The sequence below is a fragment of the Oncorhynchus masou genome, chromosome 11, assembly GCF_036934945.1.
Source record: "Oncorhynchus masou masou isolate Uvic2021 chromosome 11, UVic_Omas_1.1, whole genome shotgun sequence".
NCBI lineage: Eukaryota > Metazoa > Chordata > Actinopteri > Salmoniformes > Salmonidae > Oncorhynchus > Oncorhynchus masou.
In genome coordinates, this window is record NC_088222.1 from 40,167,925 (window position 1) to 40,188,602 (window position 20,678).

The 20,678-nt window shown below is 45.1% G+C and overlaps 1 protein-coding gene across 2 annotated transcripts in view; it reads left to right on the top strand.

The window, feature by feature from the left end:
- The window catches only part of LOC135548695 (biotin--protein ligase-like), a 45,674-nt gene that overhangs the window by 10,362 nt on the left and 14,634 nt on the right, over positions 1–20,678 (top strand). For both annotated transcript variants that reach the window (XM_064978543.1, XM_064978542.1), the window contains one exon: positions 7,584–7,867. In XM_064978543.1, the coding sequence (XP_064834615.1) occupies positions 7,584–7,867 (284 nt within the window). The remainder of the gene's footprint in view (positions 1–7,583; positions 7,868–20,678) is intronic.

Below are 20,678 nucleotides of genomic sequence, written 5' to 3' on the forward strand. Positions count from 1 at the left end.
TCTCTCACTCACTCACTCACTCACTCACTCACTCACTCACTCACTCACTCACTCACTCTCACACACACACAATTGCTCAGTGCACAATGCAGTTTCTGTATGTGATGTCAGTGGTGACAGTTCAAAAAGTGCCACCAGTCTGTGTGCACCCAGTCGCTTACTAGCAGGCTGAGGCTATTAATGCTATTACCCCCAGTCAACTTGCTGCCTGGCAGGCTGAGGCTATTACCCCCAATCAACTTGCTGCCTGGCAGGCTGAGGCTATTAATGCTATTACTCCCAGTCAACTTGCTGCCTGGCAGGCTGAGGCTATTACTCCCAGTCAACTTGCTGCCTGGCAGGCTGAGGCTATTACTCCCAGTCAACTTGCTGCCTGGAAGGCTGAGGCTATTACTCCCAGTCAACTTGCTGCCTGGCAGGCTGAGGCTATTACTCCCAGTCAACTTGCTGCCTGGCAGGCTGAGGCTATTACTCCCAGTCAACTTGCTGCCTGGAAGGCTGAGGCTATTACTCCCAGTCAACTTGCTGCCTGGCAGGCTGAGGCTATTACTCCCAGTCAACTTGCTGCCTGGCAGGCTGAGGCTATTACTCCCAGTCAACTTGCTGCCTGGAAGGCTGAGGCTATTACTCCCAGTCAACTTGCTGCCTGGAAGGCTGAGGCTATTACTCCCAGTCAACTTGCTGCCTGGAAGGCTGAGGCTATTACTCCCAGTCAACTTGCTGCCTGGAAGGCTGAGGCTATTACTCCCAGTCAACTTGCTGCCTGGAAGGCTGAGGCTATTACTCCCAGTCAACTTGCTGCCTGGCAGGCTGAGGCTATTACTCCCAGTCAACTTGCTGCCTGGAAGGCTGAGGCTATTACTCCCAGTCAACTTGCTGCCTGGCAGGCTGAGGCTATTACTCCCAGTCAACTTGCTGCCTGGCAGGCTGAGGCTATTACTCCCAGTCAACTTGCTGCCTGGAAGGCTGAGGCTATTACTCCCAGTCAACTTGCTGCCTGGAAGGCTGAGGCTATTACTCCCAGTCAACTTGCTGCCTGGAAGGCTGAGGCTATTACTCCCAGTCAACTTGCTGCCTGGCAGGCTGTTTCATGATGAGGCCCCTGACTCTTTCATTGACATTTGAAAAGGCCTGCCAGCAAAGTGCTGTGCTCTGCTGTGGTATGTGGGGAATTAGCTCTGGGAGTTAATCAGTGTTTGAGATGGATCACTGACCGTTTACTCACCCACTTCAGAGGGTTATGCCAGGCTCTCGCCACTGATTGGCCTAACAGGCCTCTGAGAGCAGGAAGTGAAACGCCTCAGGACCACACACCAAGACGCCAGGGTTCCGGTCTAGAAGCATGGTTTCGACTGCAACTACAGTCTTGCTTCGGTACTGCAGTTTAACTGAGGCCTGGCCAAGAAACACAATTTCCATTGACGGCCACATAGAGAAGTCAGATTAGAAAATTCCTAATAAGACACTTTAGTCATCACCTTTGTGCACAAAACATCCATTGAATTATCCAAATGATTGTTGCTGAGGTTGATTATTTTATTTTCTCTATCGCTTACAGCCAAAGATATCAACATTATGTTGAAAACTATGGTCGGAAGTCTTGGATGCTGTTTACATTTCTATATACCTCCAAGCCACAGACTGCCAGGCTGTTTCTGGAGGCTTCAGCCTTAGCAGTTATGTGTAGTCTAGATACATTCACAATGGCTATAGAGTCTAGAGTAGGTCTGTCAGATAGGGAGAAGTGCTGAAATGCAGCACTTGAGTTGGGAAAATATTGTGAAAATGTCATTATTTCAGCCTGGGTCTAAAGACTGCAGCCCAGGTGTTATGTTACTCTAGTCTGTTGTACCCTCTTGGCAGGGGATACAAATGACAGCAAAGTTTTCCTATGCACCTGTGGTGAAATAACTCTCCACAAGGTGGCAGAAAATCTCTATTTTGCGCCTTATGAGTACTACAACTTCATCTCTGGTATTTCATAGTGTTTGTTGTGGTGATTCGTCTTAGCAAAAAGCAAATAATTCAGTCACTTTATCAAAGTGTACACTTACTGAAAAATAAATCAAAGAACGTAATACCCCAGTACAGTTGTACCTCAAAATAAAATTCACTTTGCCCGCGATTTGTGAGCCCCAAAACCAATGCATTATCTCATAATGCCAGATAAAGACCTCAATGTACCCTGGACAGGAGAGATGTCACACACCCGTTGCCCTCCACTTGGCAAATCTTATGGTCCCACTTGAACGACTCTGTTAAGTTACTTATTTAAGTTAAGTCACTGTTAAGTTACTTATTTATCCATACACTTGGCCCTAGTTGGCCTCCCTCTGCCCGACAATGCAAAAGTGTTTCCGAAAAGGCCTAAAATGTAGTTTAATTATGACTGTTTGGTGTGTTTGGACTGGGCTGTGACTTCTTCACCGCACTGCCCCAGCAATTTTAAAACATACACCAGGATGATGAAAGCGAGGGCATGCAGGATCGCTTCCAGATTGTTCTTGGAAAATGGAAGGTGCTTTGAGGAATTGGAGGGGATTAGATAGTGTACCACAGAAATAGAATGCACTCTATAGAGTGTATTCTGTGCACCTTGGCTAGACTGTGTGCATCTGTCAATGCTACCTCTGGAATTTGTAGTGGAGACCCTGGTGTTATTGTTATTACCCAGGTTCCTTTGCTCTAGCCCATCACATGGCATGGGCTTGCTCAGAGGAACTCTGTGCTCAGACAGATTCATCAAGGGAGCGTTTATTTCCCTTTACCCCTCTACTGCTCACTTCTTCCCTCCCTATCTCCTTACTCTCTCATCCCTCTCTGATTTCCCTGCTATTCTTTCTCTAATCTGACAAACCAATTATCAAAATCAAATTTTATTGGTCACATATTTAGCATATGTTATTGTGGGTGTAGCGAAATGCTTGTGTTCCTAGCTCCAACAGTACCGTAGTATATAACACTTCACAATAATACAATAATCTAATTAAGAAATATTTAAATATTAGTTCAAGCAATGTCGGAGTAGCATTGAATAGAATACAGTATATACATATGAGATGGGTTAAGCTGTATGTAAACATTATTTAAACATTATTAAAGTGACTAGTGTTTCATTATTAAAGTGGCCAGTGATTCCAAGTCTATGTATATAGGGCAGCAGCCTCTAAGGTGCAGGGTTATGTAACCGGGTAGAAGCCGGCTAGTGATGGCTATTTAACAGTCTGATGGCCTTGAGATAGAAGCTGTTTTTCAGTGTCTTGGTCCCAGCTTTGATGCACCTGACCTTGCCTTCTGGATGATAGTAGGGTGAACAGGCCGTGGCTCGGGTGGTTGATGTCCTTTATGATATTTTTGGCATTCCTGTGACATCGGGTGCTGTAGGTGTCCTGGAGGGCAGGTTTTCCCCCGGTGATGCGTTGGGCAGACCACATGATGATATGATCTTTAACTAGAAGTGAGTGCTATGGGGCGATAGTCATTTATTTCAGTTATCTTTGCTTTGTTGGGTACAGTAACAATGGTGGACATCTTGCAGTAAGTGGGGACAGCAGACTGGGATCGGGAGACATTGAATATCTCTGTAAACACTGCAGCCAGCTGGTCGGAGCATTCTCTGAAGACGCAGCTAGGGATGATGTCTGGGCCGGCAGCCTTGCGAGGGTTAACTTTCTTAAATGTCTCAACTCACATCGGCCACGGAGAAGGAGAACCCACAGTCCTTGGTAGCGGGCCATGTCTGTGTCACTGTGTTATTCTCAAAGCGGGAGGTGTTTAGCTTGTCCGGAAGCAAGACGTTGGTGTCTGCGACGTGGCTGGTTTTCCCTTTATAGTCCGTGATTGTCTGTAGAACCTGCCACATGCGTCTCGTGTCTGACCTGTTGAATTGCAACTCCACTTTGTCTCTGAACTGACGTTTTGCCTGTTTTGATTGCCTTACTGAGGGAATAACTACACTGTTTGTATTCGGCCATATTCCCAGTCACCTTGCCATGGTTGTATGTCGTGGTTCGAGCTTTCAGTTTTGTGTGAATGCTGCTATCTATCAACGGTTTCTGGTTTGGGTAGGTTTTAATAGTCACAGTGGGTACAACATCTTGTATACACTTTCTGATGAACTCAGTCAGCGTATCCGTTTATTTGTTGATGTTATTCTCAGAAGCTACCCGGGAACATATCCCAGTCCACGTGATTGAAACAATCTTGAAGCATGGATTCCGATTGGTCAGACCAGCATTGTATAGACCTTAGAACGGGTACTTCCTGTTTCTGCTTATAGGAATGGAGGAGCAAAATGGAGTTGTGCACCTACATTTCTTTTCTTTGTCTTAAATATTACTTAGATGTTTTCAGTTCGAACTAGTTAGGTTATGCCATTTTTAAGATACAACAGCAGACACACTGGCAGTGCTTTCAATAGAGAAACCTACTGAGCTCCCTGCTCCTTATCCCTGTAAGCCCAGAGATGTCAGACTTGTTAAGTGGCCCAACCAGTCTCCAGTGACCGCCCTCTCCTTTGTGATTGGCACAAAGCAGATAATTGAGGCATGCAGATCAGCGACTCTAATTGATTAACCATCACTGTATTTGCTAAATATGGATTTGGGCTAATTAGGCCGTCATCCTTGTCCTCTCTCATTGCCAAGGGGGTGCTAAACACATACATTTGCGTAGCAGATGGTGCCTTGAGAGGTTAAAAAATGACCTAATTTGAGGAGATGAAAGGAGCACCACGTATCCTCTTTACTAAACCGAGTATCTTCTGTGGGTGTGGGGTGGGAGAAATGACTATTAATCCACTCACTCAAAATTCTAGTAACTTTCCCCAAATTGGAGGATTAGCTGTCCATTTTCACTTCCCCTAGTTATTATATTATGAGGAAATATAAATAAATGAAAAGGAAACCTACAGAACACCACTAGAAATGTGCATGTATTCTTTTCATTTATTAGTAACATGGATACTGAATAATACTTGATGGGATACTTAAACTGCATTTAGCTGAAAATAAATAAGAATTAGTCAAATGTTTGAATGACCATAACATGATTAAATAGCAACATTATATACTTTAAATTGGTAGCTACCAGAGATGTGGACTTGAGTCACGTGACTTGGACTCAAGTACCACCCGAGTTGCAAATTTTGCGACTTGACTTTCACTTGAGCATCAATGACTCAGGATTTAACTTGGACTGGAACTATCAAAAGACTTGATACTTGGATTACCCCCTCCTAAAAGAGCAGCAATTCTGTTATTACACCGTGAACTTACATTTCTGGCAGTTATGTTGCTCAAAGCTGAGAATTGCATTGGGTTATATGGAAAATGACTGTTAAATTCTGTTCTGCCTAGCGCTGCTGTGCCGGCAGGTGGGGAAAGGCAAGGGGAAAAATAGAGTACTGTCCTATATTTTCAGCGCTTGTCACTTGAAAATATGTGCTCTTAGCAAGAGTTTCCTTTAATATTTATTCTGACCTCTCAATGTGGGCGGCAGGGTAGCCTAGTGGTTAGAGTGTTGGACTAGTAACCTGAAGGTTGCAAGTTCAATCCCCCGAGCTGACAAGGTACAAATCTGTCGTTCTGCCTCTGAACAGGCAGTTAACCCACTGTTCCTAGGCCGTCATTGAAAATAAGAATTTGTTCTTAACTGACTTGCCTAGTGAAAATAAAGGTAAAATAAAAAATTAATACAAATGTGCATGTAGTGGGCAGGCGGAAAACAACACTTGATTCTAATTGGAGATTTCAAAATGTCAGTCAAACTTTAGCTGTACTATTAACACGAGCTGTAAATTGTCATTTGGATGGCCTTTCGATTAGTAATGATTCAAAAAGCATTTATTTATTCATCTGTTAAGTTTATTATGTAGGCCTATGTACTGTACAAGTATGCCTAGTGTAAGGTAACCGGATAATATAGCCTGAATTAAAAAAATTGCATTAAAATTAGTATAACACTTAACAGAGTTCTCACCAAAGAATGTGCCACTATGCCTGTCATTTTTTTAATATACACTTTAAAATGAATAAAACCAACTTGAAACTGTGTATAAATGATAATGGACCTACTGAACATTCATGCAGTTTCTTGACTGTGTCCAGCTCGCTAATAGCCTGCTCACCCAAATGAAAGCTAGACAGTCAAGGCGCATCGACAGTTCCAAAAACGATGGATAGAGGAATATATATTTTTTAATTATACAAATTACAGCAAAGAAATATAGGCAATTTTCAGTGTAGTCTTCCGGACCTTGTTGAAGACGGAATGCTGCCCCTAGGGCAAAATGAGTTTGACACCCCTGATTTAAAGAGGCAATCAGCAGTAAAACAAAGTTCTGCCTGTTCCTGTTACGATAGAAAGCTGAGGGAAGAGGCTGGGGAAATGGAACCAAACTCAAATTCATAGACAGCTATGTAAGCAAGGACTGACCACCCCTAATAACATGGTTAAAACAATCATTTTGATATTAGTCTATATAGTGTTTGTTTACATCTACTTTGTTTACAAACATTGGCGTAAAACAAGCTTATTTTTGGGGTTCTGATGGGGGTATGACAGTTAAACAAAGCTACTGAGGCATAAGTTCTATCCTTTAAGAATCAATGGGTACATATCATATAAGTCCAAAAATGGATGTAGCAACTGCAGATTGGCCCTTTAAGGCTCTAGATTGCAGGAAATGTCACTTACAGGTGCTCAAAAATCTCTTAAGTCTCCCTCTGCCTTACCCATCAGCACCACCTTATTAAACAATCCTGGGGAGAACCTTGACTTAACCATATATTTGAAGACTCAAAACACAACACTTGTGACTTGACCTGAGCTCTGGGACTTAACTTAAGACTTGCCCATTATTACTTGGGAGTTGACTCGAGACTCAAAGGTTAAGACTTGCTTCGGACTTGCTAAATTGTGACTTTGTTTTAGTACCGTCTCAGATAGCTATTTCTTTCTTTTTTAACCCGTGTCTGATAAAATTCATCAAAGCAACAGATTACTTTTAATACAGACAATTCACTTTACTGTTCTTGGCTGAGTACAAATGATCTAGCCTGCGGCGAATGCAATGGAAGAATTCCCTGTCTGCGTAGCATTTGTGTACAGCATCATATTAGATGAGGATCATGTCAAATCCCTCTGTGGAGAAGGGGCTTCCTCTGACTTCTTCAGCAACATGTTTGTAGTGTTACGCATTGATCTAAAACACGGGGGAGATGGTTTCTGGTGGGAGTCAAAGTGTCTGATCCTTTTGATGGATGAGAAGTGACTGGAACAGAATGTTTCACTACTCTGGGAACCCGCGCCTAATTAAGCCATGTAATTGATTATCAGCAGCCGTTGATTATCTTATTTAGGCTGAACTTCGCCTTGGCTCTTTAACTCTATACTGTAAATGTATATAATTGAAAAAGATGCCATCATAATTGTCTGTTTTATACGTTTTCATGGAAGGATGGGAGCCATTAGGATATGAAGAAAAATATATTTCATTGAAATGAGTGAAGTGAATGGTAGTGAAATCACAGAGGATTTATTCAGTCTCTCATCACACCGGCCTTGTGTTCCTCTGTCCCCAGGAGCGCAGGGCCAGCTTCCTCAAGTGGCTGCACACCCAGTTGGACAAGGAAGGGCTGCTCAAGTGTTCCAAGGCATTCCTTAAAGTGGTCCCCAGCGCCGAGCTTCAGGCTGGCCCCCCCCTGCTGCCCAAGGGGACCCTGGCCCTGGTCACAGATGCCCCAGAGGCCCAGAGCTGGGAGCAGTTCAGCCTGCAGACCTACAGCCAGCACCTGGAGACCCGCACGCTGGGACGTACCCTTCTCTACACTCAGGTCACCCCTACCACCATGGACCTACTAGAGGGGTAAGTTAACATTACCTGCACTTGGCTCTGGGACAGGGAGGGAGTGGGGTAGTCTGTAAGTAAGGGCCAAATCCTAACCTACGAATTAGTCCAACTCAAAGTTTGACAGAACTCTCCATTGACATCGATGCATGACTTAAGCAGAAGTTTGAGTTGGCTGCACTCATATCTCCAGTTAGCATCTGGGGTTTATCGGGTGTGGGTGGTTTCAGAGGTAGATGTTCAGTTTACAGTCATTGTTAAAGTAACATGGACACATACGATGACATACGCACTGTGATACCCTTGTCAGCGTAGCGCCACGAGATGATTCCGGGTTTAGTAGTGGTGTCTAAATGAAATTGAAGTTGTCAGACACCAGTGCGGCGTGAGAGCGATAAAAAGAGAGGAAGCAAATTCGATTGAGAGTGAGTGGTTGGTCCACCAACCATGCTGTGGGGTGGGGGGGTGGGGGGGCATTCCGCTGGGCTGGAACTAATTTAATGGCTGAGTGACCTTACTGCAGCAGAGGCAGGCTGTACCTAATACAGGTCTTTGTCTATATCCCACATCTCATTGGGAACTTGCCAGTCAACAGGCGGATCCCAGGGACAGGTGGAAGCTATTAGAGCTGTCATTAAGTTTGAAAAATGGATTCTGGACCTGCGCAGAATTGATTGGAACTGACAGTGTTGTCATTAAGGTTGTAAGGTAACGAAAGAGGGAGGAAAGAAAAGGACGCGTGAAAAAAACAGTTCTTCAGTTGTGAGTTTTGATTTCGCTCCCTCTGATTTTTTGGCGGTTTAATTTCCAGATGGTCCCGTTAGTCTTGATTAAGTGGGATTATTCTAGATGAAAGCCTGTTGTTGGAGTCCTTTTCTTTGTTTTAGCCTATATTCCCTCAAGCACATGTAGTTATTTTTTATTTAACCAGGCAAGTCAGTTAAGAACAAACTTATTTTACAAAGACAGCCTACCCCGGCCAAATCCTCCCCTAGCCCGGACGACAATGGGCCAATTGTGCACCACCCTATGGGACTCTCGATCTCAGTGTCTAAGACACTGAGATGCAGTGTCTTAGACCGCTGCGCCACACGGGAGCCCGAGTCAAGCATAGTCATTATAGGATGACTATGGGAGGATTGTCATTGTTTATCTGGACTGCTCTTGCTCCTATAAAAAGGGAACACCTGGGTTGTGTTCATTAGGCACCAAAAGGAAGAAAATGCTCCGAAACGGGGAGGTATTATCTGTACTTGTTCAATAAGAAACTCTCATTTTCTTTTTCCATTCCAAAATGTTTTTCTACGCTGTGACCTAATGAACACGGTCCTGGTAATATCAATATAACTGACACTAACCATATAGGCAACTGTCTTCCTATTCAGTATTGAGTGTGTTTTGGCATTCTGATATGGACTGGTGGTGATAGTGAAACTACTGTAGGTATCAAGTATGTATGACTCTCATTTGTACTCAATAGGTCTTTATTTAGTCTGTACAACATGCTTTTCTCAATTTGTTTGCTGGCCTGTTCTTAGCTGTGGGGTCTGTTTTTGTGCAGATGGTAGTGGAATACCACGGCAGTTTAGGAGCTAGTCAAGTATAGCTTTTCAGTTTTCTTTGGAGGGCCACCAGTACAGTGGATTTAATAAGCATTTCCTTTATTTGAAACTATTTAATTCAAGAGGGACTATTTTTGATGCATGGAGAGAGAGAAAAGGACCCACAGTAAATGCAAAACCAATTATATAACTGTTATTCGTCCAAAAAGCAGATATTTTGTTTTTCTGTTATAAGCCAAAGTAAGACAGGAAGTGAAAATAGGCTGAATAATTCATGGTTATAATTGAACTGGCATAAAACAACAATTAGCTGCACATTCCTATGTAAATACTTTTTTATGGTGGTGTAGTGCTCAGTGTTGGCAAGGAAATGTAAATTCAAATGAGTTGCCGCGGGCAAGAAATGTTCTGACCAATGTATTACTCAAGCAAAAAATAAATAAATGATGGAGTGTATTCAAATGTTTAGTTTGACATATTTTACTTGAACTTATTGTTCAACAAAATGATGCTATTGTTGTCTGCATATCTTTTAGCATACAGTAAAATGTCAAAAACAATTTGTTGCACCTCTTCCTCAACTGAAGTTTATTTAATCTTAGGCTATCCATGTCACTTTCAATAGTATGTATAATTTCCAGATAAACTGTACAATCCGTTAGACATTTTTTGTACATTCTTAATCAATATTTTAGTTCACAAATAAATGAGTTAAAGCAGTGGGAAGACCAATCCTGAGGATGTAACAACCTGATTAATATACGAAAACTAATAATAATATACGAAGATATATATTTTTTATTTCACCTTTATTTAACCAGGTAGGCCAGTTATGAACAAGTTCTCATTTACAACTGCGACCTGGCCAAGATGAAGTAAAGCTGTGTGACAAAAACAACAACACAGAGTTACACATAAACAAACGTACAGTCAATAACAGAAAATAAACATTTTAAAATCTATGTACAGTGTGTTCAAATGTAGTGAGGTAGGCAATAAATAGGCCATATAGGTGAAAATAATTACAATTTAGCGCAATACTACTGTTCAAAAGTTTGGGGTCACTTAGAAATGTCCTTGTTTTTGAAAGAAAAGTAAAAAAAATCTGTCCATGAAAATAACATCAAATTGACCAGAAATACAGTGTAAACATTAATGTTGTAAATGACTATTGTAGCTGGAAACAGCTTTTTAAAATGTATTATTATTCATTTTTTTTAAATGGAATATCTACATAGGTGTACAGAGGCCCATTATCAGCAACCATCACTCCTGTGTTCCAATCAAATCAAATCAAATCAAATCAAATTTATTTATATAGCCCTTCGTACATCAGCTGATATCTCAAAGTGCTGTACAGAAACCCAGCCTAAAACCCCAAACAGCAAGCAATGCAGGTGTAGAAGCACGGTGGCTAGGAAAAACTCCCTAGAAAAGCCAAAACCTAGGAAGAAACCTAGAGAGGAACCAGGCTATGTGGGGTGGCCAGTCCTCTTCTGGCTGTGCCGGGTAGAGATTATAACAGAACATGGCCAAGATGTTCAAATGTTCATAAATGACCAGCATGGTCGAATAATAATAAGGCAGAACAGTTGAAACTGGAGCAGCAGCACGGCCAGGTGGACTGGGGACAGCAAGGAGTCATCATGTCAAGTAGTCCTGGGGCATGGTCCTAGGGCCGCGGTTCAGTTGAAACTGGAGCAGCAGCACGGCCAGGTGGACTGGGGACAGCAAGGAGTCATCATGTCAGGTAGTCCTGGGGCATGGTCCTAGGGCTCAGGTCCTCCGAGAGAGAGAAGGAGAGAATTAGAGAACGCACACTTAGATGGCACATTGTGTTGGCTAATCCAAGTTTATCATTTTAAAAGGCTAATCTATCATTAGAAAACCCTTTTGCAATTATGTTAGCACAGGTGAAAACTGTTGTTCTGATTTAAAGAAGCAATAATACTTGCTTTCTTGAGACTAGTTGAGTATCTGGAGCATCAGCATTTGTGGGTTTGACTACAGGCTCAAAATGGCCAGAAACAAAGACCTTTCTTCTGAAACTCGTCAGTCTATTCTTGTTCTCAGAAATTACGGCTATTCCATGTGAGAAATTGGCAAGAAATGGAATATCTCATACAACGCTGTGTACTGATCCCTTCACAGATTTGTGCAGGGTAAAAGGGATCTTGAAGGAAGGCTATCACTCCATTTTGCAACGCCATGCCATACCCTGTGGACGGCATTTAATAGGAGCCAATTTCCTCCTGCAACAAGACAATGTCCCAAAGTTCCAAACTATGCAATAACTATTTAGGGAAGAAGCAGTCAGCTGGTATTCTGTCTGTAATGGAGTGGCCAGCACAATTACCGGATCTCAAACCTATCAAGCTGTTGTGGGAGCAGCTTGACCGTATGGTACGTAAGAATTGCCCATCAAGCCAATCCAATTTGTGGTAGGTACTTCAGGAAGCATGTGGTGAAATCTCTTCAGATTACCTCCACAATCTGACAACTCGAACGCCAAAGCTCTGCAAGGATGTAAATGGAGGATTCTTTGACGAAAGCAAAGTTTGAAGGACACAATTTTTATTTCAATTAAAAATCATTATTTATATCCTTGTCAAAGCCTTGACAATATTTCCTATTCATTTTGCAACTGATTTCATGTATGTTTTCATGGAAAACAAGGACATTTCTAAGTGAACCCAAACTTTTGTGTGTGTGTGTGTATATATATAAACCTTTCCTCCAAATGCAGCTTTAATTATAGATCAGTTTTTCAACTCAATGGTGGAGCATTTCTTTTATAAGTAATAAGTAATAGGCCATTGAGGGGGAGCTTATTAAAAGGGGAATTGGTTGGGGGGTAAAGTGCCTGGCTCATTGGCTGGGGGAGCTGATGGAGGATTGGTATAGGGGGTGGGGGAATATATTGATGGCCAGGCTGGGTCTGAGCTCAGTGGGGAGGCGGTGTGTTTGTCCAGAGTATTAGTGCTTTGTTTGGCCAGTAGCAGCTAATAATAGGCTGGCCCCAAGACAGATCACAAGGTCACAACCAAGCTAGAATATCAATGCCCTTAGCCAGGACCGCTGGGTTGCGAGCAGGTTACACACTTCCTAACCCCTCCGTTTCACACTCCCTAACCCCGCCGCTTCACACTCCCTAACCCCGCCGCTTCACACTCCCTGACCCCGCCGCTTCACCCTCCCTAACCCCGCCGCTTCACACTCCCTGACCCCGCCGCTTCACACTCCCTGACCCCGCCGCTTCACACTCCCTGACCCCGCCGCTTCACACTCCCTGACCCCGCCGCTTCACACTCCCTGACCCTGCCGCTTCACACTCCCTAACCCTGCCGCTTCACACTCCCTAACCCCGCCGCTTCACACTCCCTAACCCTGCCGCTTCACACTCACTTTATTTATCTGTTATTTTACCAGGTCGGTTGACTGAGAACATGTACTCATTTGCAGCAACGGCCTGGGGAATAGGTACAGGGGAGAGGAGGGGGATGAATGAGCCAATTGTAAACTGGGGATTATTAGGTGACCGTGATGGTTTGAGGGCCAGATTGGGAATTTAGCCAGGACACCGGGGTTAACACCCCTACTCTTACGATAAGTGCCATGGGATCTTTAATGACCTCAGAGAGTCAGGACACCCGTTTAACGTCCCATCCGAAAGACAGCACCCTACACAGGGCAATGTCCCCAATCACTGCCCTGGGGCATTGGGAAACTAACCCCGCTGTTTCATACTCCCTAATCCCATCGCTAGGCAGCTACTCACACTTTCTAACGCTTCTCATACAGTCTGATAGATTACAGAGAGGCTAGATACCCATCACAGTCATATTGTATAATTATTATTCAATTGCTACTCAATTCGCTACTAAAACCCGTCTCATGACTTATCAAACCGAAGGCCTTTGAGACATTTTACAAGGACGCAGATATCTTGCACATACAGTTGAAGTCGGAAGTTTATATACACCTTAGCCAAATACAATTCAACACAGTTTTTCACAATTCCTGTGAAATGTGAGAATAATAGTAGATAATGATTTATTTAATGTTTTATTTCTTTCATCATATTCCCAGTGGGTCAGAAGTTTACATACACTCAATTAGTATTTGGTAGCATTGCCTTTCAATTGTTTAACTTCGGTCAAACGTTTCTGGTAACCTTCCACAAGCTTCCCACAACAAGTTGGGTGAATTTTGGCCCATTCCTCCTGACAGAGCTGGTATAACTGAGTCAGGTTTGTAAGGCCTCCTTGCTCGCACACGCTTTTTCAGTTCTGCCCACCAATTTTTCTATAGGATTGAGGTCCGGGTTTTGTGATGGCCACTCCAATACCTTGACTTTGTTGTTCTTAAGCCATTTTGCCACAACTTTGATAGTATGCTTGGGGTCATTGTCCATTTGGAAAGACCCATTTGCGACCAAGCTTTAACTTCCTGACTGATGTCTTGAGATGTTGCTTCAATATATCCACGTCATTTTCTTTCCTCATGATGCCATCTATTTTGTGAAGTGCACCAGTCCCTCCTGCAGCAAAGCACCCCCACAACATGATGCTGCCACCCCCGTGCTTCACGGTTGGGATGGTGTTCTTCGGCTTGCAAGCCTCCCCCTTTTTCCTCCAAATTTTGTACCTGTTTCATCCAGCATCTTCACAAGGTCCTTTGCTGTTGTTCTGGGTCTGATTTGCACTTTTCGCACCAAAGTACGTTCTCCATGAGACAGATATTGTTTCCTTCCTGAGCGGTATGACAGCTGCCTGGTCCCATAGTGTTTATACTTGTACTATTGTTTGTACAGGTGAACTTGGTACCTAATCTGTCTGTAAACAATTGTTGGAAAAATTACTTGTCTCATGCACAAAGTAGATGTCCTAACCGACTTGCAAAAACAAAAAAGTTTGTTAATTAACAAGAAATGTGTGGAGTGGTTGAAAAATGAGTTTTAATGACTCCAACCTAAGTGTATGTAAACTTCTGACTTCAACTGTGTCTTTGCCCCTCGTCGCATTTGTCATCTCTATTATTGTATATGTGTGATACTTTGGCCACAGTCAGACTGTGAAAACGGTGTCATAAAAGTGTCAGTTCATTAGTTTGCTGCAAAGTTTGATATTCCATAATAATTTCTCGTGGGAGTTGGTGGTGTGGGGCATCAAGACAGATCAGTAACAACCTATCACCCAGACAGACATTTTCCTCGCGGTACACCGGGTGGGAGCGCGTTCTCCGTCCGACTGACATTTAAACCCGACTGTTTTGTGGAAGTGTTTATTTGTGAACAAGGTGAGATAAGACCCTATGGTGTTCCTGAATGCTACTCCACTGGGTCCACTGAGCCATAATGATGCTTTTCCTGCTCAGGTGAACCTGATCCCAGCGCCCGGAGCGCTACGCTTCTTTTTGTCCCGGTTTCTCTCATTCTCTCTATCTGAGCCCAGGCGGCAGGTCCGTCAAGAAAAACCCCAGGGCCCACTTTTCCTCTCCTCTAACTTCTAATTTTTCTTTCATTAAGCAGAGAAGTTGGGCCTGGTGAGATGAACAAGTGATGGACGTAAAATGCAAATGACTTGAAAGATGACCATCAGCGGTGTAATTTAGCAGTGAAAACCCACGCCATATTTGGTTTGAGTTGCAGGGACATAAACAGGACCCTGTTAAGCTAATGGGAGCATAACACTTTCGTCCTCTGGAAGTGGGAATAAGACAAACACAGTGAATAAGGGGCTCTTCTGGTTAAAGCAGCCCCGTTGTCGGGCCAAAGCCCCGGCAATCAGTGTTTGTTTTGACAGGGAATCCAAAATCCAAACTGACACTGTATGGAATTAGGGTCGTGTTTCCTGTGCAAGATATGAACCGTGTACGGGTAGAAAACGAGAAAGGGGAGCGAGAAAGAGAGAAAATGGACGCCCCATAACTGCAGCAGCAGGTATGTACATAAAAATCGAATTGGTCCAATTGACCTTGCATGCTCTACCTGCAATTATCTAAAATTGTAAGCAGATGCCTAAAGTCCTCATTTCATATTCTGGTGAACATCTGGCTTGGCTGACCAGAGTTAAAGTTTACATCTCCAGCAAGTCGGTATGCTAAGGAGCTGGAGTCTGCAGGTCAGGCTTTGAGGAGAGGGCCCTGCAGGGCACAGGCCTCATAGAAGCGTTCAAGTGGAGAAGGAGAAAGAAAGAGAGAGAGAGACACACACTCGCACAAGTGGGAGAATAGAGAAACACCCTCCGGCACAGATGAACAATAGGATTTAAAATGATGAACATATTTTGTCATCGGAAATTCAATAGGCATCATCAGGGTGGAGGAGAATAGTTGCTCAACACTGTGTGATAAAGGTTCTACATATGTCATGAAAACACAAGCTCCAAGGAAAGACTGACATCCTGTCCAAGACATCGTTCATTAAACAAAGACATCACAGCTCTAAAGAAAGAAATCGAGTGGCGTTCCCCTGTATGTTCTGATGACAAGCGTTTGTGACTAAACCTCTAGGGCCATTTTGCAGGGTCCAGCAGAGTCAGGGAAAAGAGGGCGACCTGCCCTCGCCTGCCCTCAGTAATGGACGACGCCTCCCATTGATCACCTCTAAGGGTGCTATTTGAAAATGATCATTTGTGCCAACAGGATTACCTCAATTAATCACATTTACAGATTAGTTTTTCCTCTCCTATCGATCATCACCTTTGTTTCGGCTGATGATCAATGCAAACTAGTTTAGGCTAACCACGGCAAATCCAATTGTGAAAAAGAGCATCGACGGCAGAAATAATCTCTTAATTTAAGATATTTTGATCTGGGGGATTGGTTAGGGATTGGATGGGATGGGAGAGTGTTTTTATGATAAATGGCTTTCAGTGAAAGGTCCCCAAATTAGAGATTTAGGCCTATATCACTCTACCTGATGAGTTATGATTTGAATTGAAGTTTTATCAGAAAATAAAATCCAGTCAAGTCAATTAATTTTGTCATTGAAAATTACTATAATGACTTGGAGGCAGTCATCCACGTCAGTGTGGGCAAAATCGAGTTACTGTTTATTTGCCGTCACCCCAACAGCCATTCCCTGTGACAGGCTGCATGCTGTTGAGAAACATCTTCACCTGGCCTGTTTAAGAATCAACAGAGCATAGCTTCACCCCTAGGCCTAGGGCTAACCTTTGAGCTGAAAATCCTCTTTTTGTCTGCTATGTGTAATGTGTACCCCACACCATTCTCTCCTATACCCCCGAAAACAAGTTAAGTGACTGGGCCTTTACACTAATCCAGGACCGGCACACACACACACTATATGTCAGTCTAGGGAGGTATGAGTTAGTGCTCCTCCCCTCTTGTCCCTCTGACCTATTGGCGCTGAGTAAGTGACCCCTCTGGCTCAGCTGCCCCCCCCCCCCCCCCCCAAGACAAAGCTCTGGGAGCCTATCTCTGGTCCGGCCAGCCAAACAAAGGCCTGGCCGGACTTAAAAGGGCCCTGCTCTTCTGGGTGAGGTGGTCCCATCTTTCATACCCAGACGTGTTACTTTGTAATATCTTTTTCCTGGGCTTGTTGTAATTATGAGCTGGACAATGGTCCCAGCCTGGTCAGTAACTGCTGTTGGATGGGATGGTTGAGTAGAAGGGGTTACTGCTGCTGGATAGGGTGGTTGAGTAGTAGGGGTTACTGCTGCTGGATGGGGTGGTTGAGTAGAAGGGGTTACTGCTGCTGGATGGGATGGTTGAGTAGAAGGGGTTACTGCTGCTGGATAGGGTGGTTGAGTAGTAGGGGTTAATGCTGCTGGATGGGGTGGTTGAGTAGTAGGGGTTACTGCTGCTGGATGGGGTGGTTGAGTAGTAGGGGTTACTGCTGCTGGATAGGGTGGTTGAGTAGTAGGGGTTAATGCTGCTGGATGGGGTGGTTGAGTAGTAGGGGTTACTGCTGCTGGATGGGGTGGTTGAGTAGTAGGGGTTACTGCTGCTGGATGGGGTGGTTGAGTAGAAGGGGTTACTGCTGCTGGATGGGATGGTTGAGTAGAAGCTGTTACTGCTGATGGATGGGATGGTTGAGTAGAAGGTGTTACTGCTGCTGGATGGGGTGGTTGAGTAGTAGGGTTTACAGCTGCTGGATGGGGTGGTTGAGTAGTAGGGGTTACTGCTGCTGGATGGGGTGGTTGAGTAGTAGGGGTTACTGCTGCTGGATACGTTGTTGAGTAGAACGGGTTACTGCTGCTGGATAGGGTGGTTGAGTAATAGGGGTTAATGCTGCTGGCTGGGGTGGTTGAGTAGTAGGGGTTACTGCTGCTGGATGGGGTGGTTGAGTAGAAGGGGTTACTGTTGCTGGATATGGTGGTTGAGTAGTAGGGGTTAATGCTGCTGGATGGGGTGGTTGAGTAGAAGGGGTTACTGCTGCTGGATATGGTGGTTGAGTAGTAAGGGTTAATGCTGCTGGATGGGGTGGTTGAGTAGTAGGGGTTACTGCTGCTGGATGGGGTGGTTGAGTAGAAGGGGTTACTGCTGCTGGATAGGGTGGTTGAGTAGTAGGGGTTAATGCTGCTGGATGGGGTGGTTGAGTAGTAGGGGTTACTGCTGCTGGATGGGGTGGTTGAGTAGTAGGGGTTACTGCTGCTGGATGGGATGGTTGAGTAGAAGCTGTTACTGCTGCTGGATGGGATGGTTGAGTAGAAGGTGTTACTGCTGCTGGATGGGGTGGTTGAGTAGAAGGGGTTACTGCTGCTGGATGGGGATGGTGTGGTTGAGTAGAAGGGGTTACTGCTGCTGGATACGTTGTTGAGTAGAACGGGTTACTGCTGCTGGATAGGGTGGTTGAGTAATAGGGGTTAATGCTGCTGGCTGGGGTGGTTGAGTAGTAGGGGTTACTGCTGCTGGATGGGGTGGTTGAGTAATAGGGGTTAATGCTGCTGGCTGGGGTGGTTGAGTAGTAGGGGTTACTGCTGCTGGATGGGGTGGTTGAGTAGAAGGGGTTACTGCTGCTGGATATGGTGGTTGAGTAGTAGGGGTTAATGCTGCTGGATGGGGTGGTTGAGTAGTAGGGGTTACTGCTGCTGGATAGGGTGGTTGAGTAGAAGGGGTTACTGCTGCTGGATATGGTGGTTGAGTAGTAAGGGTCAATGCTGCTGGATGGGGTGGTTGAGTAGTAGGGGTTACTGCTGCTGGATGGGGTGGTTGAGTAGAAGGGGTTACTGCTGCTGGATAGGGTGGTTGAGTAGTAGGGGTTAATGCTGCTGGATGGGGTGGTTGAGTAGTAGGGGTTACTGCTGCTGGATGGGGTGGTTGAGTAGTAGGGGTTACTGCTGCTGGATGGGGTGGTTGAGTAGAATGGGTTACTGCTGCTGGATGGGATGGTTGAGTAGAAGCTGTTACTGCTGCTGGATGGGATGGTTGAGTAGAAGGTGTTAATGCTGCTGGATGGGGTGGTTGAGTAGAAGGGGTTACTGCTGCTGGATGGGGATGGTGTGGTTGAGTAGAAGGGGTTACTGCTGCTGGATACGTTGTTGAGTAGAACGGGTTACTGCTGCTGGATAGGGTGGTTGAGTAATAGGGGTTAATGCTGCTGGCTGGGGTGGTTGAGTAGTAGGGGTTACTGCTGCTGGATGGGGTGGTTGAGTAGAAGGGGTTACTGCTGCTGGATATGGTGGTTGAGTAGTAGGGGTTAATGCTGCTGGATGGGGTGGTTGAGTAGTAGGGGTTACTGCTGCTGGATAGGGTGGTTGAGTAGAAGGGGTTACTGCTGCTGGATATGGTGGTTGAGTAGTAAGGGTTAATGCTGCTGGATGGGGTGGTTGAGTAGTAGGGGTTACTGCTGCTGGATGGGGTGGTTGAGTAGAAGGGGTTACTGCTGCTGGATGGGGTGGTTGAGTAGTAGGGGTTACTGCTGCTGGATGGGGTGGTTGAGTAGAAGGGGTTACTGCTGCTGGATAGGGTGGTTGAGTAATAGGGGTTAATGCTGCTGGATGGGATGGTTGAGTAGAAGGGGTTACTGCTGCTGGATAGTGTGGTTGAGTAATAGGGGTTAATGCTGCTGGATGGGGTGGTTGAGTAGTAGGGGTTACTGCTGCTGGATGGGGTGGTTGAGTAGTAGGGGTTAATGCTGCTGGATGGGGTGGTTGAGTAATAGGGGTTACTGCTGCTGGATGGGGTGGTTGAGTAGAAGGGGTTACTGCTGCTAGATGGGGTGGTTGAGTAGTAGGGGTTACTGCTGCTGGATGGGGTGGTTGAGTAGAAGGTGTTACTGCTGCTGGATGGGGTGGTTGAGTAGTAGGGGTTACTGCTGCTGGATGGGGTGGTTGAGTAGTAGGGGTTACTGCTGCTGGATGGGGTGGTTGAGTAGTAGGGGTTACTGCTGCTGGATGGGGTGGTTGAGTAGAAGGGGTTACTGCTGCTAGATGGGGTGGTTGATTAGTAGGGGTTACTGCTGCTGGATGGGGTGGTTGAGTAGTAGGGGTTACTGCTGCTGGATGGGGTGGTTGAGTAGAAGGTGTTACTGCTGCTGGATGGGGTGGTTGAGTAGTAGGGGTTACTGCTGCTGGATGGGGTGGTTGAGTAGTAGGGGTTACTGCTGCTGGATGGGGTGGTTGAGTAGTAGGGGTTACTGCTGCTGGATGGGGTGGTTGAGTAGTAGGGGTTACTGCTGCTGGATGGGGTGGTTGAGTAGTAGGTGTTACTGCTGCTGGATGGGATGGGATGGTGTGGTTGAGTAGAAGGGGTTACTGCTGCTGGATAGGGTGGTTGAGTAGTAGGGGTTACTGCTGCTGGATAGGGTGGTTGAGTAATAGGGGTTACTGCTGCTGGATGGGGTGGTTGAGTAGTAGGGGTTACAGCTGCTGGATGGGGTGGTTGAGTAGAAGGGGTTACTGCTGCTGGATGGGGTGGTTGAGTAGTAGGGGTTAATGCTGCTGGATGGGGTGGTTGAGTAGTAGGGGTTACTGCTGCTGGATGGGGTGGTTGAGTAGAAGGGGTTACTGCTGCTGGATGGGGTGGTTGAGTAGAAGGGGTTACTGCTGCTGGATGGGGTGGTTGAGTAGTAGGGGTTACTGCTGCTGGATGGGGATGGGGTACTGCTGCTGCGGTGTTGGCACTCACTCTTCCTCCTCTCTCTCTCTCGCTCTCTTGCTCTACCCGTTTCTGCCTCTCTCCTAATCTTAATATAGCTGTACCTCTCCTTTCCCTACTTGAAGGTATTGATCATTCAGGTGTGGCAATAGTTGACCTGTAACTGTTCTGTCTTAAGACGTCAGTTCCTTGTTTTGAAAGTC